This window comes from Callorhinchus milii, unplaced genomic scaffold (assembly GCF_018977255.1).
Source record: "Callorhinchus milii isolate IMCB2004 unplaced genomic scaffold, IMCB_Cmil_1.0 Scaffold1, whole genome shotgun sequence".
Classification (NCBI taxonomy): Eukaryota; Metazoa; Chordata; class Chondrichthyes; order Chimaeriformes; family Callorhinchidae; genus Callorhinchus; species Callorhinchus milii.
Genome location: NW_024704742.1, coordinates 111238229 through 111257563, shown reverse-complemented (window position 1 = coordinate 111257563; position 19335 = coordinate 111238229). Strand labels below are relative to the sequence as shown.

At 37.2% G+C, this 19335-nt stretch overlaps 1 protein-coding gene across 1 annotated transcript in view; it reads left to right on the top strand.

The window, feature by feature from the left end:
- The window catches only part of adgrv1 (adhesion G protein-coupled receptor V1), a 260965-nt gene that overhangs the window by 31494 nt on the left and 210136 nt on the right, over positions 1 to 19335 (top strand). Inside the window, 17 exon segments of the mRNA XM_042346991.1 lie at positions 384 to 564; positions 1722 to 1885; positions 2938 to 3061; positions 4938 to 5204; positions 5520 to 5646; positions 7030 to 7247; positions 7752 to 8495; positions 9275 to 9648; positions 10188 to 10358; positions 10853 to 11033; positions 11436 to 11635; positions 12180 to 12337; positions 13222 to 13277; positions 14737 to 14876; positions 15099 to 15705; positions 16547 to 16762; positions 17938 to 18153. Of these exon segments, the coding sequence (XP_042202925.1) occupies positions 384 to 564; positions 1722 to 1885; positions 2938 to 3061; positions 4938 to 5204; positions 5520 to 5646; positions 7030 to 7247; positions 7752 to 8495; positions 9275 to 9648; positions 10188 to 10358; positions 10853 to 11033; positions 11436 to 11635; positions 12180 to 12337; positions 13222 to 13277; positions 14737 to 14876; positions 15099 to 15705; positions 16547 to 16762; positions 17938 to 18153 (4144 nt within the window).

The window sequence follows — 19335 nt, the reverse complement described above, 5'->3', positions numbered from 1 at the left end:
ATGTAGTGTGACTTCAGAATCCAATGCTAGGAGCTCTGAAGAGAAATAAAGGGAGGATTAAGTGGGAAGCAGAGCTGTAAATTAAAACAAGTGAACAATTACATTATTAAGGTAGAGTAAGGAAGGCAGAAAGAAGTTACATTCCTATGAAGAATGAGAAAGTCAACATGAGAAACAAACTGTACAAAGGTCATAACCAATTTAAACTCCAAATAAAAATATTTTAAAAGATTCCAGCAAACAAAGTACACGGAGGATTGGAAGTTTATGGAAGAAGCCTTTGAGATGAATTGTGAGGGAAAAACTATTTCAGATGTCACAGTGAACATAGAATAATAACAGTATAAAGTTTTCCTTTGATCTGATCCCCTACTTGTTCTCAGTTGGAAGAATACTTTTCTGCAAAGCTCAGCAGTCACGGTTCACCACCAAGTAAGTTGGGAGCTGCTACAGAAGTCAACATTACAGTTCTGAAGAATGATGATCCCCATGGTTTGATACAATTCAGCACCCCAGAATTCACCAGGAATCTAAATGAAAGTAAGGGTGACGCGGTATACACAGGTAAGAGCAACCAACAGAATCAGTGTGTTTTGTGGAGGGGTTTGAGGGGGAAGAGAAGAATCGTGGCAGTAGTTTCTGCCAGCTCCTTTCAAAATTGCACGATTAACAAATTTGAATTACAGAACAATTGTCATGTTGTAATCTTTTAGCCATGAACTAATATATTTCGGGTCAATGCATCACGTTTTTGTTAAAACAAGGGACAAGAACAATTGGTGCTTTCAGTTAGTCTGCATTTGACAAATGCTTGGAGTGTGCACTCATGTCAAGGATGGATGACTTCTCTATGAAAGGTCACTGTAAAGCAAATTGAGTTCAAACAGTTGCAGTCCACTTCTCAAGAGAGGTCCAGCACATCCCATGTGGGCTATTAGCAACCTGCAATGTATATCTGAGAGATCCCAGTACTCCGGTCATGTGTAAAGTATATTTTAAAAAAGTGAATTCTTTATTCTGGTTTATTTCTTGAAAGAAAGTACTTAATGTGCTGGTTATATCATGTTTTGTTTGAGGAATAAAAAAAGCATATTTTCAAAATAATTACGCTTATCAGTCCTCAAGCACAAATAAATATCCCATTTTAAATATGTAAGAAATATTTGTTAGTGTTAATGCTCAGTAAATATTACACCCAGACAGTAAAATTGAATTTAAAGCAATACTCCTGGTTATTGTTGCAAAACCATCAATAATTTTCTAAATCTATATTGGTTCAACTAAAACCCTTCCAAACATCGCAAATACTGTTTAAACAATTTTTGAAAAAAAATAACAGTGACAGAGGTTTATTTCATAATGATTGGATTTCGAAATGGCTGCTGTGCTGACTCTCAAGTCCAAATATATAAAGGTACTGAACATGCAACTTGCAATACTGAGCTTCTGTGTCCTTTGTTTGAGGGTACGGTGAGCACTGACAGCCTTCATTATATGGCTGAATAAGAGCAATGTCACAGATCATGAATGTAGGAGCAAGGGTGGATCATTTGACCTGTTGAGCCTGCTCCACTATTTTATTAGATCATGGCTGATCTGCAATTTAATACCGTATCCTTGATTCCCTGCCTAACAAATTAAGGTGCTATTGTGTGCAATTTTGCAACAGCTTATCTCCAAACAGCTATAGTTAATTGAACATTTTTCTTTAATTTTAACAGCTATCTTCCCAGTAATTCGTGACCAAGGCTCTTTTGGCAATGTTAGTGTTTTTTGGATTATTGATCCCATTTTTACTGAAGATGTTTACCCAGTCCAAGGTATGGTCTCCTTTAACAGCGCCGAATCTTCAAAAAACATTACTCTTCAGTCCCTACCTGACGAAGTAAGTATCGGTACTTCCTAATTCAATACTTTCTAAGCCAAATTAAAGAGAATGTCTTTCCTCTAGAATGAGTAAAGCTCTTTTAATGCAAGCTGCTTAAGGTTTAGATTGAACAATATCATTAAAAATGTCAATGTCCTGTATAGTTGGGGATGACTGTTTACATAGAAATGATCAATCTTTCTGAATATCTTAAAATGATTAAGCCAATTCTTGTAAAATTACATTTATAATAATAATAATAATCCTTGCATTTGATATAGCGCTTTTCACGTCTTCTCGACGTCTCAAAGTGCTTCACAGAATAGACTGTAAAGTGAATTGACCGTATATTTGTGGGCGAAACGCAGCAGCCAATTGCACACAGCAATGTCCCACAAACAGTCGTGGATTGAAAATGTATTGTGAAGTGGATGGACTGTATATTTTGTGGGCGAAATGTGGCAGGCAAATGTGCACAGCAGTGTGCCACAAACAGTCGTGGATTGAGTGAGGCATTATTACCCCCGGAAAGCGCTCCACCAATCGACTAACAGCTGGGTTCTTACTTTCTGCTAGGTAAACAGAGGCATGAGGAGTAAGGAAATTTGCCTAAGATTTCGACCCGCTCGGGAATTGAACCTGGGTCCTCTCGCTTCGAGGCGAGCGCTCTAACCACTATGTTATGGGAGTCCATAATAACAAATAGGAAATGGAAATCAATTTTATTGTACATCTAGGTATAAATCTCAATTTGAGGGTCCAATATGATTCAATGCTGTAAATGAAATGGATTTTATGATGTAACAAATGCCACAATCTATATAGAGTATTGGCTGACTGTTTATGAAAGTCACCTGGAATGTATTTCATTATAGTCACAGAGTACACCAAGAACATTAAGGCTTGTGTCTGCAGGAAACGTAATGATCGTCTGGTATTAAAATATTCTCATGAGTGTTTTGTGGTTGATTTTTTTAAAGAAGTACAGCTAGTGGCGTGAAAACTAACTTTACATAAACTATGAAACTCCAATTTTAATTCACTTTGTTATCTTTGTAATCGTTACGCAGATTCCTGAGGATATGGAAACCTTCACAATAACTCTTTTCAATGCTACTGGAGGTGCCAGGATTGGAAATGCATTTAACGCAACTCTTCACATTAATAAAAATGATGACCCGATTTATTTTAAAGGTTGGCTGTACTTTTTATGTTTTAATACACATTTGATAATGGAGTTTTCTTCTTATATTACAGCAATCTATTTTTTAATTCTAGACAAAACAAATTGATAGAAGTAGTTAGTGAGGTGGATTATGATCCTAATCTTTGTCCTTTTCTTTCTTTGGAACACAGATTTTGAATTCAACTCAGGCAGATGTAATAGTAGGGTTGTTTATCTGGTAACTATTCCTATATGAATTGAGTCAAACAGTCTCAACAAAATTACCAGTGGGTACGGGATGATAATGTAGAGGGGTTTGGGGGATGAGGAAAGAAAAGCTGGTTTCTTGTATATTCTGTCTGCTGGGTGAAACTGCCACATTTTCCAACTGTTATGATGACTTCAGCATGGAATTCACACATTTTGGGTGTTCTCATTATATTAACCACTCTTGGCATTATTTGTACTTCTTTCTGCTTATCACTAAATTTACCTAGTTTGTGAACACTTACAGTGATTTTCTTCTCAGCACACAAAAGCAAGGTTAGTAAATTTACAGATAGTCAGTGATTGATAGTCTCCGCCTATTACAAATGAATCACTGAAATGTAATTTGTGTCAGTGTGTGTAATTAGTCTACCACAAGACTTGCAAACGTTTTGCAAACACGTTAGCTTGTTTAAAATTTCTAAGACTATGAATAATGACAGTATAGTATATTTAATTTAAGACATTCTATATAAAAAAAGTGTTTACGTCAGAGATCTTACTCTTTACTGAAATGGGTTTTACCTGTGCAGGGAATTCAAAATAAATTTTGAATCTGTTTAAAAATCAGAAACCAGAGATTGCATTGAAAAAGCTTGTATAAAAAATCTTTATGTAATTTCCATTGGGACTTAACCAAAGGCATTTCTGTAAAAGTATTGTGAATATAAGACCAAACAACTGTGTTGACTGTTAAACTGTTCAGGTCAGTGCTGTTTGCTGCTGTTATTGTTCAGAAGCAATTCTGATTATCTTAGAATAAATAAAATTTGATTGTTTGTTTTGAGACGCTATGCTGTGTGGAGGGCACAACGTAAGTGCAAGTTGTTGTTGTGTAAGTATGAATGAGATTCAAGCACTTACCAATAATAATTACAATAATAATAATCTTTATATTTGGTATAGCGTCTTACCTATAGGCACAACTTCTGAAGGAGATCCCAAAGTGCTACACAGGATATACTGTAAAGTGGAGTGTCTGTGTGTTCTGTGGGTGAATGCAGCAGCAAATATGTACACAGCAATGTCCCACAACAACAACTTGCATTTACGTAGCGCCCTTCATGATGGATGGCGTCTCAGAGCGCATAGTTCTATTGCTGGAGCATATTCTGTACGATCCTTTAAATGTGTTGCAGATTTTAAAAATTATGCTTTAAAGAATAAAAATAAAATGTTCTGGAAAGAAAAAACTTGTATATGAATGCAGTGATTTTATCCTTTTCCAATGTATCTCAGATTTAAGTAATTTAAAAATCAAAAGCAATGGAATTCAGTCCCGACAGTATATCGGAATGATGAAAAACAGGTGACAGCAAATCTCAGGGAAACAAAATCTTGCAAATCACAGTCTACCCCAAAAGTTGTTGAAAGAATAGTATTTATTATTTTAGTTTGAAACTTTCAGTAATGCTTGTCAGTAGGAACATGATACCAAGGTGAGTGTGAAGTTGGAACTGATGAAATGACTGTCAGTCAACATTGAAGAATAGACCTGTTAATCAAAACTGAAAAGGGGGAAGATAAAGGAGTAAATGTTCCATCCCACGGTCCCTTAAATGTGATCAACATATTTTACACTAAATATTTTTAGAATAAAAGAAGTCTGACCTTGATCTCTCCCCTGTTTAATTTTAGAGCCAATTACAATAAGAGTTCAAGAAGGAACAGTTGCCAATTTCACAGTTGTTAGAAATGGAACCACTGACTTTGTGGCTACTGTTGTTTATTATGTTGAGAATGGAGGCACCTCCAACAGTGAAGGAGACTTTCTTCCTTTGAGTGGGAACAATACACTGATGTTTGACATAGGAGAAGAAACTAAGACTGTTTCTGTTGTTATTAATGACGATGACAATCCTGAGACCGATGAAACATTCTACATTGAGCTGCTTAATTCTACAGGTAATGCCTTGAAGGCAGAAGGTTATCATTACTAGTAACATTTGTCATTTTATTCATAACTTTCAGGACATTTTCGATTTTCAGAACAACAAAAGCTGTATTGCAGCAAAATGCATTTCCGTTAGTTTTGTGTATTTAAGTGATTAAATTTTGGCTCATATTTGATAGCAATATTCTTTTTACAATAGCTTTTTATGATTATTTTACTATTTTTAATATTAACTATATTTGTATGATTGATCAAAACACCAAATTAACTTAGCACCCTGTGCTGTAGATACTGAGACAAATGGTGAGTTTTCTTTACTATCACAGGCGATACTGTTGTTTATGGGGCCATAAGAGCCACAGTTATAATTGAAGCAAATGATGATCCTAATGGAATCTTTTCACTGGAACCTCTTGAAAAATCTGTACAAGAGGGTGACAGCAACAATTTTATGTAAGTAACTTCATCCAGCAGTTTTTAAAAAAAAGTCCATCAAGATTTAATTTCAGATCAGGGAAAAAGCCTTATTGAACTTTAAAATACCTGGTGTCCTCACACAATGCTTCTTCTGTGCAAACACCCCCTATTTTTGTACGTGTTACCATTCATTCCCATACGTTGTAATCAGCGTGATGAATCAAAGTCCTCTGACTCCTCTCATCCTCTTCCCTTGAGGAAAAGCCCATTATTTCTGCTCAACTACTTTCCCACAAAGAGCACCTGAGATCAGTGGAGTCCTGTAGCTCAGTGGTTAGAGAACTTGCCTTGCAAGCGAGAGACCTGAGTTCAATTCCAGGCAGGGCGAAACCTTGGGCAAGTTTCCTTACTCCACACACCTGATAATAATCCCTCCAAAACAAAACAATAATAAATTGGTCATTTTCAATCTACGACTGTTTGTGGGACATCGCTGTGCGCAATTGGCTGCTGCGTTCGCCCACAACTATACAGTCAATTCACTTTACAGTGTGTTCTGTGAAGCGCTTTGGGACGTCCTCCCGACGTGAAAAGCGCTATATCAAATGCAAGGATTATTATTATTATTAAATGGAGAATTGTGGGTGCAACCATGCTACTCTACGTCACAGTACACCTATATTCTATCTATTTAGAAACTATTTTCATATATACTTCCTTACCATGTTGGTTGGCTTGGCTGAAAGGAATTTTTTTAAAAAACAAGTTGTATCAGAGAAATGGTATATTTACTTCATAATGAATAATAATTTGTTGTCCCTTGCATTTTAAAATGTAATGTATAATATTCAATCCAACATTTTGAGCACACCTTTTCTTTGTGTTTTTGAACAGTATGTTTGTTTCAGCTGTTTGGTTATTTTTAATTCAGTTAATTCACAACCACTGAAGCAACTTATACAAACCCGAAGTCTCAGTAAGAATTTAATAGATAATAATAATAGTGCTTGCATTTGATATAGCGCCTTATCATGTCTAGACGTCACAAAGCGCTTCACGGAATTTACTGTAAAGTGAATTGACTGTATATTTGTGGGCAGAACACGGCAGACAATTGCGCACAGCAGTGTTCCACAAACAGTCGTGAATTGAGTGATCATTTTATTTAGGTATTATGATCCGCAGAAAAAGTGATCCGCCAGTCGACTAACAACCGGGTTCCTACTTACTGTTAGGTAAACAGATGCGTGTGGAGTAAGGAAACTTGCCCAACATTTCTCCCTGCTGGGAATCAAACCCAGGTCCCTTGCTTGCAAGGCGAGTGCTCTAACCACTGAACTACAGGACACAATGTAGCCACAATGAATACCTTATTTAGATTGTGTTCTTTTCTGTTGTTCTTTGTCATTTTACATGCAGGATTGTGAGACAGAGAGGGAAGTTTGGCAATGTTTCTGTTTCCTGGCACTTATTTGTGAATGAATCTTTCTTGAAACCTGGGCAAGAGTTTATAGAAACATGTGGTACTTTGCTGTTTGCAAATGGAGAACAATCCCTTCCTATAACACTCCATGCACTTGCTGATGGGATTCCAGAGTTTAATGAAATATATACTCTGAGGCTGCTAAATGTGTCAGGTATGTGCATGTGGCAAGCCATAGTTAAATAAACAATCTGTTTTATTGTCCTTTGCAAAGATAATGCAGTAGATGTTTGTTAGGACACTTTCTGATATAACGATAACCTCTTACATGTCTTAAATTATTCATTATTTCCTGTTTTACAAAAAATATATAAAATGCTCTGTTTGAAATATGCCTCTTGATGTGACTTGAAAAGATCAGAGATAATAGGTTTTGTCAAAAAGTAAAATAAGTAGACCTAAAATTCTCGGGCAATACTAGTTAAAATTTAGCAGTTCTTCAATAAAGGAAAAGCTTTAGTTTACTCTTTGAACTCTAACTTCTGAGACATGCCATCTCTTATTGTAGTGTGTTTGAAAGATTTTCTTTAAGAAAAATGTTATCTCAGTTCTTGACAAGAATAGTTAGCATAGAACTGTGTTTAAACCTTTATATAGCTGGTATCTATTTAGTGAAATAATTCCTTAAAACTAATAGAACTTTCATTTAAATTTATAGGTGGCAGTCCTGGTCCTGGTGGTGAACTAGCAAACACTAGCTTGAGTGTCAATGTTGTGATTCCGTTTAATGACGATCCTTTTGGAGTCTTTGTCCTGAACACAGAGAGCCAAGACAGGGAAATAGCAGAAGATGTGCTTTCAATTGATGATATTTCCTATATTACAAATTTCACCATTTTGCGACAGAAGGGTACATTTGGGGATGTCCGAGTTGGATGGGAAATACTATCCAGTGCATTCAGATATGGACTCCCTCAAATGGTGGACTTTATACTGGTTGGAACATTTCCTAGTGATGTTGAACTAAGACCTCATGCAAGGCGTCACCACACAGGTACTGACGTTCTGTACTTTAGTGGAGCAGAAGATGCTTATGGAACTGTTAGTCCAGAATATCATCCAAGAATAAATTATATATTTACAAATTTCACATTGTCTGCCTGGGTGATACCTAATCCCTATACAGATGGGTTTATCATTGCGAAGACAAAGAGCAATGGCACCATTTTCTATGCATTGAAGATGATAATCAATGAATCGCATGTGTCCATTGTGTTTTACTATACTTTGTTTGGGTCAAATGTTACACATGCTAGCATGGTAACAGCTTTGAAATATATTGAAGAAAATACTTGGATTCACATTATAATCATAGTGGACGATGGAATTCTTGACTTTTATCTGGATGGGATCTTGCTTCCTGATGGTACCAAGCATTTAAAAGCAAAGGTGATTGCAGATGGTAAGTGCTATAAAAATGTGGATTGGATATAAATTTAGACTTAAAATAAGAGCCACAATTGACATTCAAACCATAATTCTCTGATTAGAAAGCAGATACTATGTTTTGTCTTATTGCTGGACCCTCATTCTGCCATGGTTTCAAATGATCTCCCTCAGGCTGTCTAATCAATAACTCCTCTAACAAGAGAACCCACATTTTTGATACCTCTAGCTTCAAATATTGACTTGGACATTAAGCTGAATGAAAGGCTAGTCATTGAATAAAGGTAAATGAATTGCCTTATGCCCATCCATAATTATCCATAAGCACAGTTGTTTCAAAGTTGTGTTTATGTTCCTGGATATTCATAGAGACCAACAGTGTGAAAAACAACAGAGCAAACGTCTCCATGCTGCCAGGAAATGTGGTTGCAGGAGAAAAGTATGCCGTTTTAGTGCTTTGCCTCTGGATTACTAACCAAATCTAGTACTCATTGACTAGAGTGTTACTTTGCCATAGTTTTAATTGAACTCTATCCAATTATTTAGTTCAATACTCTGACTCAGAACTCTAATTTCTGTCATCAGCACCCACAGTTTCAAAGTCTAAAAATCTCAACAGCAATGAGCCAAATATAGTGATAATTTTCTCGAATTGTTTAAATTTGCACTGAATATGGATGGCGTGAATAATTTTTTAGTTCCTAATTTAACACTAATAATAACATTGAAATGTACATCTAAACGTTTAACAGTTCTATTTCTATATGCTAAAGAAATAATGTCACACATCTCCAGGCCCTGGTGTTATAACTGTTGGAGCAGATGCCGAAGGCCAGAATAGATTCACGGGACTAATGCAGGATTTGAGAATGTATGTCCGTAAACTGAGCCGAGCAGAAATCCATGAAATTCATGCCACACCAGCAAAGCTAGACCTGCAGCCAATATCAGGATACCTGGAGTATAGACAGGGAGAAAGAAAGAAGTCGTTTATTGTCGCAGCAAGAGATGACAGTGAAGAGGAAGGAGAGGAGTTTTTCACATTAAAGCTAACAATGGCTTATGGTGGAGCCAGAATATTACAGGACGGGGCCATAGCGAGGCTGCGGATACAAAAAAGTGATGGTGCCAATGGATTGTTCGGCTTCACTGGAACTTGCATTCCACAGGTAAAATTGTTCATTCAGCCATATATGGATGGCATTAAATGTCTGGAAATTTGCTTTTGACAATATTCACGTGAAACTAAATCCTGCTACAGTAGGCAGTCTTCTTTAAGTACAAGAGATTTTGAAATGCACTATTTTGCATGATGTAGTTCTATGTATTCTTCTTCTGGGAACCCCATGTACCTCATGCAAACATACAAAACCTCTGCCATGACTCTGCCTGATTTTCTTTTCCTATGCCAGGGCGCTGAGGTCACTTGCAGGCTTTTCCTTTCTGTCTCGTGACTTACTGGTCTGCAATAGTCAGATGTTTCACCTTCTAGGCAACAGAGGGTCTCTTTCAGTGCTTATTGTATAGCACTTCTGCAACTCATGAAGTTGGGTTAAGGGTTGTTATTTTAGATGGCTACCTTCCTTTCGTGAATCACAAAGAAAATTGTCTGCTTTCTTCTCGAATCAACACTCAGTTTGTTTGTGCTTGTGATTATTTCTGTCTATTGAACATGTCAACAAATCTTTATTGTTTTCTTTTTCTGAAGACTTCTGCTGAAGGGTCTACAATATCGTGTATTGTGGAAAGAACAAGAGGAGCCCTGGACTACGTCTATGTGAATTATAATATCATGCAGATCGATTCTGACAGCGGCAATGTCACTGATTTTGCCAACTCCAGTGGAACCATCACTTTCCCTCCTTGGCAAAGATCAGAGGTAATATTATGAACTAACCATCCAATATTTACAACAGGAGAGCTGCAATGGCTCTGTATTTTAGAGCATTAATATGGGCATTAGTGGGATTTGGGGCAATGGATTTGACCCCACACTGAAGTTTCTAAAGACATCTTCTTTGGGAAATTACTGAGAAAAGGTCAGATCCCATTCACTCTCCCGACTGATTTTCCCATGCTAGCCAAGGATACTGATGCCAGTTGGAGCCACTCCAATTGATGCCATGGATGAGATTAGCTAACCCAGCAAAGACTGGGGAAACAGATTTGTAGTTTAGACCTGCATGGCTCAGTTTCATTCCAGGAAGTGAATTTACCAAATGACCCATTACCAAATGGGAGAGAGAGGTGAGGAGCTCTAATGACATGTCTAAATAAAAATCAACATCTCATCTTCTGGTATTGAATATACCAGGTGTATTTTTTTTTGCAGGGATAGTGAATTCCAATTATGTTTTGCTGCTTTTTCTGTAGGTTCTGAATATACATGCTTTAGATGATGACCTGCCTGAGCTTGCTGAGCACTTCATCATATCATTGGTTTCCGCAATATCAGGAGATGGAAAACCTGGCTCTACCCTAATGAGTGGAGCTAGTATTGATCCAGAGAAGATGCGTACAGAGGTTATTATCAAACCCAGTGACCACCCATATGGTAAATATTCTGCAATTATTATTGTTACTAAACTGGGAAATTTGGTTGGCATGTTATAATAATAATAATCCTTGCATTTGATATAGCGCATTTTCTTCGAAACATCTCAAAGTGTTTCCCAGTCGGGCTTTCATCCTATTTGCCCCACTCTGTGTAACCCCACCTTGGAATCCCTCTGAATTGCCCCCTCCCTCACCTCTTTCAAGGTCCATTTCAAGATCTTCTTCTTTTACCGTACCTTCAACCTCTCTCAGGTGCCAAGCCAGGACTATCAAGCACCTTGAGACATCCTCCTGATGTGAAAGGTGCCATATAAATGTAAACTTGTTGTTGTTAGCTTCCTGGAGGTAAGAATCATTTTGGTATTCAAATCATCTCATGTCCCACTGCACCATCTTTCAGGTTTGTTACAGTTTTCTACTGGACCACTGCCAGAACGCGATCAAATCATTCCCCCTGCCCACACTATACCTAGAATCACAGTGAAAGAGGAGGCTGGACAAGTCAGACTGCTGGTAGTCCGTGCACAGGGTCTTCTAGGTATTGTCCTGGTGGGTTACCAGACTGTCCCCCTCACGGCTGTCAGTTCATCTGATTATCAGGTGAGAAGAGTACTCAAAATATCAAAATATGTATGGCCCTAGAAAATTTGTTTGGAGTAATGGTATAGAAGCTGCTATATCAGATCTATTGAGTAAGAAATAAAACATTTTGTGGACTATTTTACAGCAGACTAAAGCCATGGAAGTTTCTGCAAATGTACAATGTATTGTGCTGTTACGGACGTATAAAAAGACAAATTCTTCGTAAAATGCAGACAGAAGGAATGCTTTGAGAATTAAGCCATAACTTTTTTGAAGCAAGGGCCAATGTTCTTGTTTGAATAGCCTTCATCTTTTTTTAAAAAAATGTTCTGCAAATGATTTTCCATTCAAACAAGAACCATAAACAGTTGGATGCATCCAAGTAATTGTAATAGAACCTCTGTGTAATCTTTATTGAACTTATTTATTGTGTGATTCTTTCTGACCTGAGTCTTGGGTATCGGTCATCCTTAAAAGTTGGGTCAAATGTTAGCATCTGGTCAGGATATGGTCCACAATGGTGAAGTAGCTGAAACTGGTAACACCTTTAACTTGCTTTCAGAGCACTGCAGGTATTCTAGCGTTTCAGCCTGGAGAACGTTACAAATACATAACTATAAATATCACAGATGACTCAAATCCTGAAATGCCAAAGACCTTCAAGGTGGAGCTTACAAATTCTGATGGAGAAGGTAGGCATGAACTATTTATTTTTCCTTTGTGAAGTACAAAAGGCGACAGAAATAGAAATTGTAGAAATTAAACATACAATGTTAAGCCAACACAGTTGCACTCATAAGTTGGTACTGCAAGCAATTGCGCAACAGAAAGGTAGGATGTGAGTTCTTATGCTCAGTTACCCATATGCAGAGCTCAAGGTCTAGCCTTGAGGAGGAAATGCAGAGCAGAGGCCAGTCAGATTCTGGGAGTGGGGAGAGTGAGAATTAGTTGAATATGTCCCCCCCACCCTCATATGTTTTGCATGCCTTTTGCATTGTCATTGTTAAGGCGACAGGTCACCAAAAAGGGAGAAAAATAATAGTTGGAAGTATTAAGAATGGGGAACAAAATATATTTGATTTTTTTTTCTACAATAATCCCTGTCCCAGTAGCAAAATGAGAACTTTTAGCACAAATACCTGCACATTATATTTTTTAGATATAATTTCCAATTTATCTTAGCCTTAAGAGATTGCCTTAAAATATGAAATCTTTCAGAATTTCAGAACATTTTTAAACGTAGTCTTAATTTGAAATCATAAGACAATGAGTTAGATCAGGTCTTGGGATTTGAATTATGGACCTATCTTCTGGACGAAGATTGTAGGGTATTCTACATTTTGAATAACTTGATAAAATATGATTTGCAATTCATAATTGCCATTTGATTTAAAATACATTATTTAATTAAGATAACCTGTGCGCAATAAAAAAAACCTTCTGGATGATTTTTCAATTGAGTTTTTCTCTCTCCTTTATTACTTATGTTGACCTGTTGTGTGTGTGTGTGTGTTGAGTGTGTGCTGAGTGTGTGTGTGTGTGCTGAGTGTTTATTCTGACATAGCTGAAATCTTTGACATAGCTGAAATCTTTGACATAGGGAGCAGCGGGAGTGGTGATGGCGAGTTGGACCTCTTCCTTCCAGCTGTCCATGTGCGTGGTAAGAACATACGGTCTTGCTCTTATTTACTGTATTCAACATTTTAAAATGAATTTATATTCAGCTGCTGAGTTGTGCATCAGACATTTAAACCAACCTGCGACTTGCAGACTGTGTAGAACACTTCTATTTATCCAGCTTCTGGTGATTTGGCCCATAAATTTTTGAAATGATGCTTGTGTGCCTCTGTTAACCTCTCTGATTACCAACCTTTAGGTTTCAGTCAATGATTTTTATAAATCATTTAGTTCACCCAGGAAAAATAGAGGTGGGTCTCGACACCCAAAGGTTATTGCTGTTGATTCCTGTTTCAGACATTGAGACAAGTTATTAGTTTCTTCAAGGATTTTCACAAAACCATTTTCCCCAAATTCTTGGAGATCGCGTATCACCAAACACGGCATTTATCTATAAATCTTGTCGCCATGTATACCAATGCCCCAAAGGACAAGAACCAACAAGCAGATAATTAATATTGTTAAATGTTATCCTAATATTTCATCAATTTACTGTCCTTCAAACAACTTTTGGAATTCAAAAATACATTCACTTTTAAGCTAAAGTTGATGATTGCAGTGATTGGAATTAATACTGTATTCACTTTCCCAGTTTCTTTCTCATTTACTACTTTTTATTGACCTGCTTTTTGATACTCCATCTTTTATTCTTACGAGTGAATAATATTACTCTATGGAATAATTACCTGCCTTAACTGTTACCTGGAACAAAGCTGCCAGCTTTAAACCAAACTGCTGGATCCAAATCATGCTCTCCTTAAGATACATTTGATTAGAAGCTCTGAACATTTCTTAGTTTTGCAAATAAGTGTCTTTCAATTCTTGTATTGAAAGCCAGTCCTGTACTGGAAATCTTCCTATTTTGGAATATCAAAAACCCCATTTTAACTTGGTGTAAAACTCCCTTTACTGAATCTTGACAACCACGTCTCCCTGGGACTGAAATAGTTCTAAGATTGTCTGGTGAAAGCCAGGGAATTCAGGATAATACAAGGCACTGTTAAAGGTTAACTAGCCTGTCTGATTCATCATGAGACTTGGAGGTGTAAATGTGTCCTCAATCCATGAATTCAAAGCCGTAATGGCATAAGAGTGGTGGTGCCAATGGGAAATCACTGACCTGCACGGTTAATTTTTTTTTAAATGAATACAATCTCAGATAAGTTCTTCAGCCACACATGTCATCAGTGTCAGTGTTTCAATTTCCCATGCTAATCGCCTTCCTCAACATCCCCACACTCTTCAGCTCCCTTCACTCCCAGCTCAAGCTACCAGTCAGCTATGTAAAATGCTTTGGGACATTCTACATTTATACTGTATAAATGTAAAAGGTCTTGAGTTATTATTTAAATATGAACTAGTACTTAGGATTATAAGATGAGCCCAAAATAGCTCTTTGCGTTGAGAAGATTAAAGTTTCTGTTTGTTGAATTGATTTTCAGCCAGCCTTGGGATAGCATCAGAGATCATAGTGACAATTGATGCGTCTGATGATGCCTATGGAGTGTTCCAGTTCAGCAATGATTCCTTACATGTTAATGGGACAGAACCAGAAGGAGGTCATGATATTGTTCTTTTACAGGTCAGCAATTTTATTTAGCCTATTGTAAAACTAAACATGTAAACTAGAGGACTACATACACTAACGTTGAATAAGTTCTTCTATTCTTTTATTTGATTAATAATTTAATTCATGCATACATTTTGGTGGTGTAACATTTTGGATCTCATTGAAATAAAGTTTAAAATTGGCTGGATCTCCATTATGCAACTTGAGTGTTTAATGAACTGTTTGAATTTTCAGGTTGTACGTGCTGGTGGTGCTTTGTCTCAGGTTACTCTGTTTTGGGAAGTTGCCTCTGATCCTTACTCTGATTTGCTCAATACCCATGGCAATATCACATTTGAAATAGGACAGACTCAAGAGAGTATCATGGTGCAAGTGGCTTCAAACAATATTCCTGAATTGGACAAAGAATTCACGGTATACATCACTAATGTTTCCAAAGGCAACCTGGGAGTTTTAACAAATGCAACCTTGATCATTCTAGCTAATGATGATCCATATGGCGTGTTCATCTTTTCGGGAAGAAATCGGCCAGTCAGTATTAAAGAAGAGGAGCAGAATGTGACGCTGACAATCCAGAGGTTAAAAGGACTGTGGGGCATTACCATAGTCACATACACAACTTTTGATGATACAGAGTCAGCGGATCTCCCATCTCACATTGCCAGGGCAACCAAATGGAGTGATTATCTTGCCATATCTGGATCAGTTATCTTTGAAACCAATCAAACAGAAGCTAACATAACCATTCCCATACTGGATGATCTGGAACCTGAGCAGCGAGAGTCTGTGTTTGTCTGTTTAAGTAATGTAATACTGTTGAAAGGAATGCAAAACAGACTAAGTGAGTAATCTAAAATGCTTGTTTTATCTTTTTGTTTCTTTCCTTTTTTCTTTTCCTCATTCCAACATCTTAGTCTCTTTTGTCCTTGCATGAAAATTTTAGCTTGTAGTTTGGCTGACAAGCCAGTGTAGTAATGAGGGATCACTGCATTGTCACAGGGTATCCTTTGGATGAGATGTTAATCTGAGGTCCAATTTGTCTGTTAAGATCAAGTGAAAAGAGAAAGGTATTTCTCCTAATGCCCTGGCACTTGGATTGGCACTTGTGATAAGTATATTATGAGATGTGGAGAAATGGTGGGGATTCAAAGACCTGACTTGAATTAATAAAATGGCAAAATAGTTTTGATGGGCTGAATGCCTTATTCCTAATAAGTACTTCCTGCTCTAAATGCCAACCAGGAGCTATCTGAGCTTGGAAAATTCAGCATTGGCTGAGTAAACAATACTACTTATGTGGTAATGTGCTTAATTGAGTTACAGTAAGCCATAGTCCAGCTATGCTGCTCTATTAAAATTGCTGTATGATTGATATTTGATAAAACTGACTTGTGTTGATACATGGCTCATTGGAAATAATACAGTCCAGCATTCAGGGCTGGTTCAAAGATTGTACAAGAGGAAAACATAATTTTGTTCAATGACATTGTTGAAGAACTGAATAATCAGGCTAATAATAGTACATGATGCTTAAGACAGTGATGGATATAACTGTTGAATAGCCTGCTCATTTACTAATCGTTTAATTCTGAAGTGAACAAGGCTTTTTTTGTATGTATTACTACAATAGTATATGCAGGTATAATGGATATTATAATCATTACTGAAACTCCGTTTTTTAGTTTCTGAGTCTCCACGCCTTGGACCAAAGAATGAAATCATAGCACAGGTGATTATTGATGCCAATGATGACGCATTTGGAATCCTGCAGCTTTCAGCTACTGCTGTACAAATTTCTGAAAACTATATTGGACCGATCATCAATGTAACCAGAACCGGAGGGATATTTGAAGACGTTTCTGTGAAGTTTCAAACTTTTTCAATGACGGCAAGAGTTGGTATGCAAGATTTATTCAGAAGATTTTTTGAAACCATTTTTCTGTACCCACACCAATAATTTAATACAAAGGCAATTTTGGGATGCCGATATGCACATTTTCTACATTAGAGTGTTAGGACGCAGATTACAAATACAATTCTGCACACATCTGGTTTAAGAACAACATTGGTGAAGCCCTTAAAGTAGATTGTCTACCTTTCTTGTCGATCACTTATGATACAAAGTACAGACACTTTCATACATGAGCGAGAAGGGAAAAGAGAGGTATGGAAGAGGATAGGAAAAGGAGATTAGGATGCGTGCATGCTTGTCTGGAATATAAATACTGGAAAGGACTAGTTGGCCGAAAGGGCTGCTTGAATGTTGCACAATACAATCTAGATTTATATGGCGCCTTTAAGTCGAGAGGGAGTCTCAAAGCACTTAAGAGTCAGTGTATTATGAGCCAAGAGAAAAAAAATTTAATAAAAATATCCATTTTTCAAAAAGTGGAGAACAGTGCAAGTTAGCAGTGGTGGTTTCGTTCATTTAATTGCACTCTCACCTTGCCAGAGGGTTGTGGGTTCACTTCCCACTCCATGGCTTGAGTTACTTCCAACTGAGTATTCAGGGAGGAACCTTGATTGCTAAGCTTCACTACATGAGAATCTTGGCAAAGTAACTCCCTGTATAAAGCAATTTGAGACTTTTTGATGCTCTGAAGTGCGATATCCAATGAAGTATTATCATTAAACTATTGACCAAATGTAATGTTAACTTTGTAATAGTTTTACCAGCACAAAACTCTGCTGGAAAATAATACATGTGTACCATCAATAATAATAAAAAGATTTATGCAGTATACATACAGTTGAACGCTGTTGTAACACAAGATCATTGAGGATCTGTTTATCGGTGTACTATGGACCTGCGCCATGGTATACTGGAAATGCAGTATAGTTCTGTTGTTGATTTACATGTTCATTGTGCAGTGAGTATTTCATGGCACTTCCTATACATAGTGTGCGTACGTGGAACATGCAGGGGTTAATGGTAATGGTTAGACAGAGGCGCTGACCAGCCATTGTTTGACACACCCAGTTATAAAGCGGGGTTTGATTTTACGGACCTAGATTGCCAATGTTCTATTTAATTTTATCGAATCTTATTCATGTGCATTTTTGTTTTGTGTAGGTGAAGATTACAGTGTAGCATCTTCTGATGTCATTTTACTGGAAGGGGAAACCAGTAAAGCTGTACCAATTTATCTACTGAATGATATCACCCCTGAAATTGATGAGTCTTTTCGCATTGAGCTTATTAACCAAACTACAGGAGGAGCTGTACTCGGAGAACTTACCCAGGCAACTGTCACCATCGAAGCCTCTGATGACCCTTATGGATCTTTTGGTAAAGTCTGTTCTGTTTATAGATAATACAAGATGCTATGGGAGATGCGTCTAATATGTAACAAAGGTGCAAATCTGCATTACAGACGGTTAAGCTTGTTATTTTCATATCCCATTCCAAACTACCTTAGAATACTTCACACTACAGTATTATCATTTTATAGGGTGCAGTAGGATGTTGTACAAAAAAAAGTTCTGATAAGACTAAATAAGTTGGACAACAGTACGTAAAAATCCTCTTTGACCAACCTCTTTTGACATCAGCCCTCTCTCCCCAGCTCACTGTTAAGCACTCCGAAATGGTACCCTGTGTGAAAGGTGTTATATAGATACAAGTTGTTGCTCACAAAATGGCCATTTGGAAATTGTTTCAGTTTGTGATGTATAAGTTATCTTTGTGAACTTGATTTTGTTTGCACAGCAAAACTAGTGTCCTATTTATTAGAATGATTCCTGGTGTCACATGCCTAAATTATAATCAAAGGATAGAAAAACTTGGGTTGTATTCTCTCGAGTTCAGAAGATTGAGGGGTGATCTAATTGAGATATATAAAATTATGATGAGATTTGACAGGCTGAATAGTGTTTCCTCTGGTGAGAGAATTGAGGACTAGAGGCCGCAGACTTAATTTTGAGGCTAAACCGTTTAGAAGTGAAATAAAGAAGCATTTTTCAGGCAGCGGGTGGTGGGAATGTGGAATTCCCCAGAGGGCAGTGCAGTCAGAGTCAGCTGAAGAATTTAAGAGGCAAATTGATATATGCTTGACAGACAGGGGTATTCTGGGATATGGAGAGAGAGCGAGGAGGTGGAACTGAGTTGTGGATTGATCACGATCTTGGAAAGTCGTGGGACAGGCTCGATGGGCCAATGGCCTACTCTTGTTCCTATGTTCCTAAAGCTAATAACATGAGGGAGATAGTAATGCACCCTAACATATATACTGAGAATATTATTTTCAGGCATTTAGCTGCTGATTTAGGCACTTGAGATACTGATTGCATTTATAAAGGTTTAATCCACTCACTGTTTAAATGTAAAAAATGTACTAACTCCACAGAGTAACCCGAGGCCTGAAATCAACCTAGTCTTAGCCTTAAGACTATTTGCCTTTAAGAAAACTGTCTTCCAAATGAAGACTTAATTTTAAAAAAATTCTGTGTGATTTTTAAATTGAAGTCAAAA